Genomic DNA, 14573 nt, shown 5'->3' with positions numbered 1-14573 from the left:
AATAAAAGCTGAAATAAATAATTCTCTCTACTATTATTCTGACATTTCACATTCTTAAAAAAAATGGTAATCCTGACTGACCTAAAATGGGTAATTCTTACTAGGATTAAATGTCAGGAATTGTGAAAAACTGAGTTTACATGTATTTGGCTAAGGTGTATGTAAACTTCGACTTCAACTGTACGTGTGTGTATGTGACAATGTGAAATATGATGACTGTAGTACATTTATCAGGCTCTTTAGCTCTCTCTTGCTCTCTCTCTCATTCTCTCTCTTATCTCCACATTGATCTCTGTCAAGCCCCTCTCAGTCTCAGTGGCTTGGCTCAACAGAATCAATGCTTTCCACTCAGAACCTGACCCAGTTAGCTTAGCTAACGCAGTAGCGGAAAGATGATTATGTTGTGTCTGTGCTAAAATGTCGCCTACAGAGTAGAAACATTGTTGTTACAAAGTCATCATTTCTGGGTTGAAACGACATTGTAAACATTGTACTCCTTGTCTGTGGTGAATAGTAGTCATGTTTCAGAGTGATGCGTTGTAGTTTAGTGATACTGTACAGCCCTATTACATCATACAGTAAATCATGCATGTCTCTACTCTATCAGCCACTCTGCTTTCCTGTGAGGTTATTTATAAACTGGTTTTACAAAGTCATCCATTTAAAAAAAAAAAAACATTTAAACCTTTTTTTAACTAGGCAAGTCAGTTAAGAACAAATTCTTATTTTCAATGACGGCCTAGGAACAGTGGGTTAACTGCCTTGTTCAGGGGCAGAACGACAGATTTGTACCTTGTCAGCTCGGGGATTCGAACTTGCAACCTTTCGGTTACTAGCCCAACGCTCTAACCACTAGGCTACCCTGCCGCTGGATGAATAACGTCCAGAGGATTTCCAGACCACCTGACCAGGGAAACCTCCAGGGCCCCTAGGTAGCCCATAACTAGAGTTTTTCCTGATCAGAATTGTTTAAAAAGTTTAGAAACCTTGTTTACCTTGTATTACAATGTTGTCCATTTTTTATTATGTCACTATGAAATCCTCCCATACTGACCTGTGCTGTCCCGTCTCTGTCTGTCTGTCTGTCTGTCTGTCTGTCTGTCTGTCTGTCTGTCTGTCTGTCTGTCTGTCTGTCTGTTTGTCTGTCCCTGTATGTCTGTCCCTCCCCAGCTGATTAGTGATGGCAGCTGTGTGTACGCCGAGGCCCTGTGGGACCATGTCACTATGGACGACCAGGAGCTGGGCTTCAAGGCGGGGGATGTCATCGAGGTAGTTGATGCCACCAACAAAGAGTGGTGGTGGGGACGCATCCTGGACAGTGAGGGCTGGTTCCCAGCCAGCTTCGTCCGGGTAAGAAACTAACTCTACATCTCTGTCTGTCTCTCTCTCTCTCTCTCTCTCTCTCTCTGTCTCTCTCTCTCTCTCTGTCTCTGTCTCTCTCTGTCTCTCTCTCTCTCAGGAACTGAGGACAACAGAAATGAACTACTCTCTCTTACTTATCTTTGATATATATTATTATTGCTAGGGTTGTAAGTGCTGCAGTTGTCCCCCCAAAAAAATTCTGCATCTAAACTTTAGTGATCTGTTACTGAGGGTATTCTATAACAACAGCACCTTTCTCCCTGGTCCCTGTAGTTACGTGTGAACCAGGATGAGCCTATGGAGGAGTACCTAGCCCAGCTGGAGGAGGCTGGGGCTGGGGAGAATGACCGGCCAGGGGTGGGTCTGTTTCTGGGACCAGGCCTGCCTTGTAAGGAACAGATGAGGACGAATGTCATCAATGAGATCATGATCACAGAGAGAGACTACATCAAACACCTCAAAGACATCTGTGAGGTAGGTACAGCTCAGTTCAGACTACAGCGTCTCAGTTCAGACTACAGCGTCTCAGTTCAGACTACAGCGTCTCAGTTCAGACTACAGCCTCTCAGTTCAGACTACAGCCTCTCAGTTCAGACTACAGCCTCTATTCATGACATACAGCCTCTCAGTTCAGACTACAGCCTCTATCAGTTCAGACTACAGGCGTCTCGATTCAGACTCTAGCCATGCTCTCAGTTTCAGATACAGCATCTCAGTTCAGACTACAGCATCTCAACTTTCAACTCACTGATTATTTCTAGGAATTCTTAACATATTTGACGGAGTAAAATCAGGTATACCTCTGTATAATTTACTACATGGGTCTACTGTTCCTCTCAGGGTTTCATCAAGCAGTGCCGTAAGAGGATAGACATGTTCACAGAGGAGCAACTGCTGTGTATCTTCGGGAACATCGAGGACATCTACCGCTTCCAGAAAAGTTCCTGAAGGTCTGGAGAAGAGGTTCAACAAGGAGCAGCCGCACCTCAGCGAGATCGGATCCTGCTTCCTGGAACACGTGAGTACTGTTCAACACACTGTGACACCTGACTTCACCTGACCTGTGTCATATGACCTGCATAACGCTATGTAACGCTGTCAGAAACATGACATTTTATTTATTTTATTTTATTTCACCTTTATTTAACCAGGTAGGCATGTAGTTGAGAACAAGTTCTCATTTACAACTGCGACCTGGCCAAGATAAAGCAAAGCAGTGCGACACAAACAACAACACAGAGTTCACAATGGAATAACCAATACATACATAATATACAATAGTGAAAGTCTATATACAGTGAGTGCAAATGAGGTAGGATAAGGGAGGTGAGGCAATAAATAGGCATAGTGGCGAAATTAAACACTGGGGTGAAAGAAACCACGCTGGTTTCTTCATGCATCGCGCCGACAGAAACAAACATCTTTCTGGTAAGAAGAGGGGCGGGGGGTATGCCTTATGATTAACGAGACGTGGTGTGATCATCATAACAACACACAGGAACTCAAGTCATTCTGTTCACCTGATCTAGAACTCCTACAATCAAATGTCGACCCAGCTTTATCTACCAGGGGAATTCTCTTCAATCATAATCACAGCCGTATATATTCCCCCCAAGCAGACACATCGATGGCCCTGAACGAACTTTATCTGACTCTTTGTACCTGGAAACCACACACCCTGAGGCTGCATTCATCGTAGCTGGGGATTTTAACAAGGCTAATCTAAAACAAACTCCCTAATTCTATCAGCATATCGATTGTGCTACAGGGCTGGAAAAACCCTAGATCATTGTTATACTAATTTCCGCGACGCATATAAGGCCCTCCCCCGCCCCCTTTCGGAAAAGCTGACCACGACTCCATTTAGTTGATTCCAGCCTACAAACAGAACTAAAACAACAAGCTCCCGCGTCAGCGTCTGTTTTCAACGCTGTCCGACCAATCTGAATCCACGCTTCAAGACTGCTTCGATCACGCGGATTGGAATATGTTCCGCATTGCGTCCAACAACAATATTGACGAATATGCTGATCGGTGAGGCGAGTTCATTAGGAAGTGCATTGACAGTATGTCGTACCACAGCAACGATTAAAACATTCCCAAACCAGAAACCGTGGATTGACGGCAGCATTCGCGTGAAACTGAAAGCGCGAACCACTGCTTTTACCAGGGCAAGGTGACCGGAAGCATGACCGAATACAAACAGTGTAGCTATTCTCTCCGCAAGCGCAATCAAACAGGCTAAGTCCCAGTACAGAGACAAAATCGAGTCGCAATTCAACGCTCAGACACAAGAGGTATGTGGCAGGGTCTACAGTCAATCACGGATTACAAAAGAAAACCAGCCCCGTCGCGGACCAGGATGTCTTGCTCCAAGCAGGCTAAACAACTTTTTTGCCCGCTTTGAGGACAATACACAGTGCCACTGACACGGCCCCCTACCACCACCTGCGGGCTCTCCTTCACTGCAGCCGAGGTGAGTAAACATTTAAACGTGTTAACCCTCGCAAGGCTGCAGGCCCAGACGGCATTCCCAGCCGCGTCCTCAGAGCATGCGCAGACCAGCTGGCTGGTGTGTTTACGGACATATTCAATCAATCCTTATCCCAGTCTGCTGTTCCCACATGCTTCAAGAGGGCCACCATTGTTCCTGTTCCCAAGAAAGCTAAGGTAACTGAGCTAAACGACTACCGCCCCGTAGCACTCACTTTCCGTCATCATGAAGTGCTTTGAGAGACTAGTCAAGGACCATATCACCTCCACCCTACCGGACACCCTAGACCCACTCCAATTTACTACCGACCCAATGGTCCACAGACGACGCAATCGCAACCACACTGCACACGCCAACCCATCTGGACAGAGGAATCCCCATGTGAGAATGCTGTTCATCGATTACAGCTCAGCATTTACACCTAAGTACCCTCCAAACTCGTCATCAAGCTCGAGACCCTGGGTCTCGACCCCGCCTGTGCAACTGGTCCTGGACTTCCTGAGCGGCCGCCCCAAGGTGGTGAGGGTAGGTAACAACATCTCCCCCCGCTGATCCTCACACTGGGGCCCACAAGGGTGCGTTCTGAGCCCTCTCCTGTACTCCCTGTTCACCACGACTGCGTGGCCATGCACGCCTCCAACTCAATCATCAAGTTTGCGGATGACACTACAGTGGTAGGCTTGATTACCAACAACGACGAGACGCTACAGGGAGGAGGTGAGGGCCCTCGGAGTGTGGTGTCAGGAAAATAACCTCACACTCAAACGTCAACAAAACAAAGGAGATGATTGTGACTTCAGGAAACAGCAGAGGGAGCACCCCCCTATCCACATCGACGGGTCAGTAGTGGAGAAGTTGGAAAGTTTTAAGTTCTCGGTGTACACATCACGGACAAACTGAATTGGTCCACCCACACAGACAGCGTTGTGAAGAAGGCGCAGCAGCGCCTCTTCAACCTCAGGAGGCTGAAGAAATTCGGCTTGTCACCAAAAGCACTCACAAACTTCTACAGATGCACAATCGGAGCATCCTGTCGGGCTGTATCACCGCCTGGTACGGAACTGCTCCGCCCAACACCGTAAGGCTCTCCCAGAGGGTAGTGAGGTCTGCAGAACGCACCACCGGGGGCAAACTACCTGCCCTCAGGACACCTACACCACCCGATGTCACAGGAAGGCCATAAAGATCATCAAGGACAACAACCACCCAAGCCACTGCCTGTTCACCCCGCTATCATCCAGAAGGCGAGGTCAGTACAGGTGCATCAAAGCAGGACCGAGAGACTGAAAAACAGCTTCTATCTCAAGGCCATCAGACTGTAAAACAGCCACCACTAACATTTAGCGGCCGCTGCCAACATACTGACTCAACTCCAGCCACTTTAAAAATGGGAATTGATGGAAATTATGTAAAAATGTACCACTAGCCACTTTAAACAATGCCACTTAATATAATGTTTACATACCCTACATTACCCATCTCATATGTATATACTGTACTCTATATCATCTACTGCATCTTGCCATCTTTATGTAATACATGTACCACTAGCCACTTTAAACTATGCCACTTTATGTTTACATACCCTACAGTACTCATCTCATATGTATATACCGTACTCTAACCATCTACTGCATCTTGCCATGCCGTTCTGTACCACCACTCATTCATATATCTTTATGTACATATTCTTTATCCCTTTACACTTGTGTGTGTGTATAAGGTAGTAGTTGTGGAATTGTTAGGTTAGATTACTTGTTGGTTATTACTGCATTGTCGGAACTAGAAGCACAAGCATTTCGCTACACTCGCATTAACATCTGCTAACCATGTGTATGTGACTAATAAAATTTGATTTGATTTGATTTAGATGTGCAGAAGATGAGTGTGCAAGTAGCGGTATGCGGGGGTGCAAAGGAGCAAAAAATCAAATTAAAAGCAATATGGTGAATACATAGCATGACGTAACAGGTTAAATGAATGTGTGCTTGGATTGTGGCCTATGATGCCACTCATTACTGTATTATTATACATGCTTTAGTATTTATTTAATTTATTTATTTAACCTTATTTATCAGTGAGTCAGACTGAGACAAGGTCTCTTTTACAGATGAGCCCTGATTTACATAAATTACACACATCAATATAAATACAAAATGCAAACAGAAAGAAAAACACGGTTATAAAGAACATCACATTCATCAGTTAAAAGGTCCTCGATTATCTTTCTGAATTGACCTAGAGGCACCAGAACATCACATTCATCAGTTAAAGGTCCTCGATTATCTTTCTGAATTGACCTAGAGGCACCAGAACATCACATTCATCAGTTAAAAGGTCCTCGATTATCTTTCTGAATTGACCTAGAGACACCAGAACATCACATTCATCAGTTAAAAGGTCCTCGATTATCTTTCTGAATTGACCTAGAGACACCAGAACATCACATTCATCAGTTAAAAGGTCCTCGATTATCTTTCTGAATTGACCTAGAGACACCAGAACAAACACATTCATCAGTTATAAGATCCTCAATCAAAGGCATTTTTGGAGTTAACCATCGTGAGACCGGTGTTGGTAAGTTGTATGTCTAAAGTTTGCTAAAGATATTAGGGACGTGGAACTTTTTATAAAATGGCTTTAATATTAAAAACCTAGCAATGTATCAACCTACGTGAATCACAGAGGCGCCAACTAACTTTCTGGTAGAGAATGCGATGATGACATCACAGAGGGCCAACTAACTTTCCTGGTAGAGAATGCGCAGTGATGACATCACAGAGGGCCACCACGTTTCTGGTGAGAATGCAGTGATGACTTCACAGAGGGCCAACTAACTTTGCTTGGTGATGTCATAGAGAACTTGCATTATCGTAATGACATCACAGAGGGCCAACCAAGTTTCTGGTAGAGAATGCAGTGATGACATCACAGAGGGCCAACTAAGTTTCTGGTAGAGAATGTAGTGATGACATCACAGAGGGCCAACCAAGTTTCTGGTAGAGAATGCAGTGATGACATCACAGAGGAATGCAGTGATGAGTACTAAAACTGTCACCCATAATAAAGCACAGGGCGCTATGATAAACTACATCTAACGGCTTTAATGAAATGGCAGCTGTGTTCATATAGGTGATGTCACCGTAGTCTAGGACCGATAGGAACAGCGACTGAATAATCTACTTTCTACTATTTAGCGAGAGACAGGACTTATTTCTATAGAAGAAGCCCGTTTTAACGCTCAAATTATTTTACTAACTCATGAATATGCTTTTTAAAGACAGCTTTTCATCTATCTAGATGTCCAGATATTTGTAAGCAGGGACACAATCAATAAGTACACCATCCAAAGTACAATGAAGGCAAACTGTAGTTGAGATAGAGCCTGGTCAACCGTGGGGGAAATAGCATACACAACAGTATCATCGGCATACAAGTGCAGGTTACAATTGTTTACAGACAAGTCGATTTTGTTCATATAAATAGTAAAAAGAACAGGACCCAGAATCGACCCCTGCGGGACACCTTTCGTAATATCCAGGAAACCTGATTTAACACCATCAGTAGATACAGTGTGTTATATCGGTCAAGTAATTTTTCAACCAGTTACATGCAGCCTGGTCTAGGCCAATTGAGGAAAGCCTCTGAATTAGCAATGAGTGATCAACAGTATCGAAAGCCTTTGACAGGCCAATGAAGAGGGCAGCACAATGTTGCCTTTTATCCATATAGTTAACCACATCATTTATAACTAGGGATGCAGCAGAGATGACCTGGTCTAAAACCCAACAGATGTACGTTTAGAATACATTTCAAAGATAAGAAAGATCTTAGCTGAGAATGAATCAAGGATTCTAATATTTTAGCTAGGCAAGAAAGTTAAGAAATAGAGGGATAATTATTTAGGTCACAAGGGTCACCGCCTTTTTCGAAGGGGGAGTAAATGGGTCGTCTTACAAACCTTGGGGATAGTACAGATATAATCATCAGGTTAAAAATATGGGTTAATGATTCAGCAATCAGGGGGACAGAGAGCTGCAGCAAAAAATGGATCAAGCATATCTGCCGAAGGGGATTTTTTTTTACATCAATCTTAAGCAAGGCATCAAGCACATCACAGATAGTAAATTGTTGAAATTAAATAGAAGTTGATGGGTTAACTGTTGAGTCAGCTAGAGGCTGGCAGAGGGAAGAATATTCGATTGACTGACCAGGGTCAATTAAACCACAATTTCTTTCAAATAAAAAGCCTGCCGAGATAAAATGCAGACTAAAAGCATCTGTAGTGGCAAAATTGTCCAATAGAATTGTCCCAATTTCCATTCTAATCCTTTAGCCACGATGGAGAATGGTGAAATGTTAGTCTTGACGCACACAAATCAAATGTCCAGAGTTTGATTCAAGTTTGATTCAAGTTGATAAATCATAATCCATTCATTTGTCATTCTTCTGGATACAAAAAATGTCAAGAAAATTCTACCAAAATGAATTCTGATCATTCAAACTAAAGAAACAAACAGCATGGTAAACAAAAGTCTAAATACTGTGTGCTGCCATTCCAGTCCCTCCGTTGGCCTCGGAGCTTATCTGCCTTTTAACTGTATTCTCCATCGGCCTGTAGAGGGGGAACTGGCCTGTAGAGGTGGAACTGGCCTGTAGAGGTGGAACTGGCCTGTAGAGGTGGAACTGGCCTGTAGAGGTGGAACTGGCCTGTAGAGTGGGAACTGGCCTGTAGAGTGGGAACTGGGCCCGTAGAGGGGGAACTGGGCCCGTAGAGGGGGAACTGGGCCCGTAGAGGGGGAACTGGGCCCGTAGAGGGGGAACTGGGCCCGTAGAGGGGGAACGGGCCCGTAGAGGGGGAACACACACTTGACAGGGGATTCATAGCAAACACACATACAACAGAACTGCATCGTGAATTGGAAACATGCTAATATACAACAGGATCTATTTGTCTCCTACGGCATCACTTATTCCATTCTTCTCAGTTATGATGCCAGAGTCAGACAGAACGTGCTTATGCAGGGAAGAAGAGGAATTTGTACGATTCAGTGCATTTACTGTTTTCCAAAATGTAGAAGGATCACCAGCAGTTTATGTTAGGGATCCAAGTCAAGAAACCTCTCTAGAGCCCAAGCTTAATGTTCACCATTTCAAACCGCCATGTTAACGCTTCCTGTCTCCTCCTCTCCCTCCTCAGCAAACAGACTTCCAGATCTACTCAGAGTACTGTAACAACCACCCCAACGCCTGTGTGCAGTTGTCCCGGCGGATGAAGACCAACAAGTACGTGTTCTTCTTCGAGGCTTGTCGTCTGCTGCAGAAGATGATTGACATCTCGCTGGATGGCTTCCTGCTCACACCCGTCCAGAAGATCTGCAAGTATCCTCTGCAGCTGGCCGAGCTACTGAAATACACCAACCCCCAGCACAGGTACTGTAAACCAGCACACACATTCTACTGTACAGTCTAATCTACACCTAATTCGCTTACAGCAGCGGTATTGACACTGATAGTATATTTAGTTATTCTCAGATTGTAAATTGGCAGCCAATATTAGTGACTTTTATATTAAACAAAGCTTTTATAAGATCCAGTGTGATGTGAGAGAGAAAGGAAGTAGAGATAGAGTCTAACGTGGTCATCTGTTCTGGGATCAGGGACTATAAGGACGTGGAGGCTGCCTTGAACGCCATGAAGAACGTGGCCAGGCTGATCAACGAGAGGAAGCGGCGCCTGGAGAACATCGACAAGATCGCCCAATGGCAGCGCTCCATAGAGGACTGGGAGGTGAGGATCAGTGCATCATGGGTCATGGAACAGAATCCATGACTAGGGGTCAGGTTTTCTGACCAGGTGACTTGATCTGGAAACAAAGCCTGAAGTCAGGACCAACTCCGGGCCCTTGCTATACAATACACATCTGTTGGCTGAACAATCTCAACATCTCATGCCCCCGTATCTCTGCAGGCTCTAACATATATTTATTGTTTGGCTTTGAACATGGTCAGGGAGAAGATATCCTCAGTAAAAGTTCAGATCTGATCTTCTCTGGGGAGCTGACGAAGATCTCCCAGCCTCAGGCCAAGAGCCAGCAGCGCATGTTCTTCCTCTTCGACCACCAGGTGGTCTACTGCAAAAAGGTGAGCAACGCGGTTAAAAACTCCAACCCTTCCCTGACCACGTACGCCTTATCCCTCTAGTACCTCCTGTGCAGGGACATGCTGTACTGTTAGGGTTAGTAACAGTTCCCTGTATCCCTCTAGGACCTCCTGCACAGGGATATGCTGTACTGTAAGGGTTAGTAACAGTTCGCCTGTATCTCTAGTACCTCCTGCACAGGGACGCTGTACTGTAAGGGTTAGTAACAGTTCCCTGTATCCCTCTAGTGACCTCCTGCACAGGGACATGCTGTACTGTAAGGGTTGAGTAAAAGTCCTGCTATCCATCTAGACCTCCTGCACAGGGATATGCTGTACTGTTAGGGTTAGTAACAGTTCCCTGTATCCCTCTAGGACCTCCTGCACAGGGACATGCTGTACTGTTAGGGTTGGTGTGGTATATCTATGGTTCTTACAGGTCCTCCTGCGCAGGGACATGCTGTACTATAAGGGTTAGTAACATTAGTATAGAACAGAGGTACGGTGTTCTAGTAGTATAATATTGTATCTGTATGGTTCTTACAGGACCTCCTGCGCAGGGACATGCTGTACTATAAGGGTCGTATGGACATGGACCAGATGGAGGTGGTGGATGTGGAGGACGGGAAGGAGAAGGACTTCAACGTGTCGGTGAAGAACGTTCTGAAACTGCGCTCGCTGGCGGGGGACGAGGTCCACCTGCTGTGTGCCAAGAAGCCTGAGCAGAAACAACGCTGGCTCCGAGCCTTCCAGGACGAGAGGAGGCAGGTGCAGCACGACCGCGAGACAGGTGAGGCGCCGCCCCGTTGCCTTAGGGATAACTGTCAGTTAACCGTCTCTGTCATGATTGTACGCCTCCGTTTGACAAAGGTATGTGATGAGCTGCCGACCTGTGTTATTGCTAGTCAGCTTAAAGCCACTGGATGTGTTTCCTTTCCTGTTAGTCCAATGCGAGTTTGGACCTCCTGTCTCTCTAATGCTGCAGTAATAGTTGAAACAGCTGTTGGCGCTGTGGTCAGAGAACCAGGAAGAGAAGGGTATGCTAATGGCTCAGCGTGTCATTGTTCCCTCCGATAAACAGGCAAAAGGCCCATCAATCCATCTCAGCTGCCCCCTTCGCTTCTCTGCCGTAGTCTCAGGGTTTTGTCTGGGATCTGTGCATGTGTGGAGGGTTCTGGTTGGGAATTCCGTGTGCTCTTGTTCTGAGTCTGTCTGCCTTCCTAACCCTGATCCAGTCAGGTCCCCCTGGAAAACAGAGCATATGGATGTTACTGAAACTTTCTCATCCAACAATCTGGCCTTGTGTTATTCTGTTCACTCTGAAAAGCTGGGTATTGATGGCACTGGCAGAATGGATCTGTGATATCCACAATGACCTATGACCTATGTGGTTTCTACCTCCAGGATTCTCTATCACTGAGGTCCAGAAGAAACAGGCCATGCTCAACGCCTGCAAAAGCCATCCAGCTGGGAAACCCAAAGGTATGTCTGGGTAATGTAGTCCTTAGGGGGTTATACTGAATATGGGTGCATGGCAGGAAAACTCCATTTCCCTTTGGGAGTTTTATTTTTGGCTGTGTGGATGGGTATGTGTAGTGTTGTGGATTTTTTAAATAAGCTTAGATAACATGTTTGGCTATATTTCTACACATTGAGTTTGTAATAATATTATCAATATAATATTCAAATGAGCCTCTTTAGATTGAAATGCACTCGAATCCCCCCCCCATCTACAGTACCAGTCAGAGTGTACAAGCTGTCATCAAGGCAAAACCCCTCCCTCTGTTCTCTCTCCCCAGTGGTGACCCTTATATTACTAACCCCTTCTGTTCTCCTCTCCCAGCGGTGACCCTTATATTACTAAACCCCTTCTGTCTCTCTCTCCCAGCTGTGACCCTTATATTACTAACCCTTCTGTTCTCCTCTCCCCAGTGGTGACCCTTATATTACTTAAACCCCTTCTGTTCTCCTCTCCCCAGCGGTGACCCTTATTTACTAAACCCTTCTGTTCTCCTCTCCCCAGCGGTGACCTTATATTACTAACCCCTTCTGTTCTCCTCTCCCCAGCGGTGACCCTTATATTACTAAACCCCTTCTGTCTCCTCTCCCCAGCGGTGACCCTTATATTACTAAACCCCCTTCTGTTCTCCTCTCCCAGTGGTGACCCTTATATTACTAAACCCCTTCTGTTTCTCCTCTCCCCAGTGGTGACCCTTATATTACTAAACCCCTTCTGTTCTCCTCTCCCCAGCGGTGACCCTTATATTACTAAACCCCTTCTGTTCTCCTCTCCCCAGTGGTGACCCTTATATTACTAAACCCCTTCTGTTCTCCTCTCCCCAGTGGTGACCCTTATATTACTAAACCCCTTCTGTTCTCCTCTCCAGTGGTGACACGGCCCTATTGTGACTTCCTGCTCCGTCAGAAGCAGCCGTCTCTGCCCAGCAGCGTCCCACAGCAGCAGGTCTTCATGCTGGCTGAGCCCAAACGCAAGGCAACCACCTTCTGGCAAAACATCGGCAGACTGACGCCTTTCAAGAAGTGAAACGCCAAAGGAGAGGAGAGCTCTCTGCTCGTGCCTGAACTTAACTTTTTATGCCAGATGCTCTTTTTTTATATATACATAATCCTATCCTAATTGATATACTGATATCGTGAAAGATTATTATGATATATTTTTTTCTTTGAGAAAGCACTTTATAAGCTGGTTACAATTAGACTTGGGAATGGTTCTTCCGGACGTTGTGTGTGTATATATACGTTGGGCGACCGTTACTAGGACTATTATACCTGCTACTGCAACCAACAACCAATTGGTTCCACTACTGCTGCGTGATCATGTGACTGCCAGTGAGGCTCCTCTTTATGAAAGACGTTGACTGGCGACAACAAAATGTTATTTTCCCCCCCCAGTGTTTATGTTTTCCCACAAACTGTTCACAGTGACAGAAACATGTTGCTTTCTGGGAAAAAAGGTGAAAAATTGTGATAAAGGTTTATTGTACTTCTCTGTGTACAAAGATGTTTTCCTGGTTTATTTTAACTATTTAATAAGAGTCGATAGTTCACACGCCTTACCTTTGAACTGTCCCAAACTCGGTCCTCTGGACCCCAAGGAGTGCACATGTTGGTTTTTTGCCCTAACACTACACAGCTGATTCAAATGATCAAAGCTTGATGATTATCTGAATCAGTTGTGTAGTGCTAGGGCAAAACACTAAACATGTACCCCTTGAGGACTGAGTTTGGGAAACCCTGCCTTACCCTGCGAGTAATTAACTTCTTTATAGAAGTGCCATCTGAAGAGTGTACGGATGCTTTGAAACACAGCATGAAGAGTACTGTTTTACCTTTTATAAACCCCTACATTTACATTCATTTAGCAACACATTTTGTGATTCTACATGTTTTCTCAAAATGAGGCTGGATTGAAGAGGTGCAACTGCACTTGTGTTCCCCATCGGAACGCTGTCTGTCTGTGACACCTTTCAGAAGTGTTAATTTACAGGTGAATATTCTGTCGGTTATTCGGTTTCGGAAAGACAAAGTTGTCTGTTGTGACAAAAAAAAAAAATGTGTGTTCCCGCTGATGAAGAGACTACAGGCTCCCTTGTATCCCTGCTGATGAGGAGACTACAGGGAGCTTGAAGATTCCAGGGAAATATAGTGTATTTGGAAAGTATTCAGACCCCTTCCCTTTTTCCACATTTTGTTATGTTAGCTTTATTCTAACATGGATTAAATAAACATTCTTATCAATCTACACACAATACCCTATAAAGACAAAGCAAAAACAGGTTTAGATTTTTTTGCAAATGTATTAAAAACAAATACCTTGTTTACATAAGTTTTCAGACCCTTTTCTATTAGACTCAAAATTAAGCTCAGGTGCATCCTGTTTCCATTGATGATCCCAGCAGGTAGCCTAGTGGTTAGAGCATTGGGCCAGTAACCGAAAGGTTGCTAGATCAAATCCCCGAGCTGACAAGGTAAAAATCTGTCGTTCTGCCCCTGAACAAGGCAGTTAACCCACTGTTCCTAGGCCATGGCAAACTCAACGTGGGCTGTCATGTACCTTTTACTGAGGAGTGGCTTCCGTCTGGCCACTCTACCATAAAGGCCTGATTGGTGGAGTGCTGCAGAGATGGTTGTCCTTCTGGAAGGTTCTTCCATCTCCACAGAGGAATTCTGGGGCTCTGTCAGAGTGACCATTGGGTTCTTGGTCACCTCCCTGACCAAGGCCCTTCTCCCCGATTGCTCAGTTTGACCGGGCGGCCAGCTGTAGGAAGAGTCTTGGTGGTTCCAAACTTCTTCCATTTAAGAATGATGGAGGCCACTGTGATCTTGGCCACTGTGGTACCCTTCCCCAGATCTGTGCCTCGACACATCGTGTCTCTGACCTCCATGGACAAGTCCTTAGACATCATGGCTCGGTTTTTGCTCTGACATGCACTGCCAACTGTGGGACCTTATATAGACAGGTGGATATACTGGTACCACAGCTCCTACCTGGATATACTGGTACCACAGCTCCTACCTGGATATACTGGTACCACAGCTCCTACCTGGATATACTG

General features: G+C 45.2%; 1 protein-coding gene across 1 annotated transcript; it reads left to right on the top strand.

Annotated features, from left to right (window-relative positions):
- The first annotated feature begins 1170 nt into the window (after nt 1-1170).
- Nucleotides 1171-14558, top strand: LOC112069575 (rho guanine nucleotide exchange factor 4-like). The gene is given in 10 exon segments (XM_024136913.2): nt 1171-1350; nt 1636-1836; nt 2203-2303; nt 2305-2380; nt 9057-9289; nt 9517-9646; nt 9868-9999; nt 10543-10786; nt 11401-11478; nt 12384-14558. Coding segments are annotated over 10 exon segments (1479 nt in total). The 5' UTR covers nt 1171-1224; the 3' UTR covers nt 12542-14558.
- The last annotated feature ends 15 nt before the right edge of the window (nt 14559-14573 follow it).

Source organism: Salvelinus sp. IW2-2015, unplaced genomic scaffold (assembly GCF_002910315.2).
Source record: "Salvelinus sp. IW2-2015 unplaced genomic scaffold, ASM291031v2 Un_scaffold1052, whole genome shotgun sequence".
In the NCBI taxonomy this organism is placed as follows: Eukaryota; Metazoa; Chordata; class Actinopteri; order Salmoniformes; family Salmonidae; genus Salvelinus; species Salvelinus sp. IW2-2015.
Note: the sequence above shows the minus strand (reverse complement) of the source record. Positions and strands in the feature narration are given on the sequence as shown.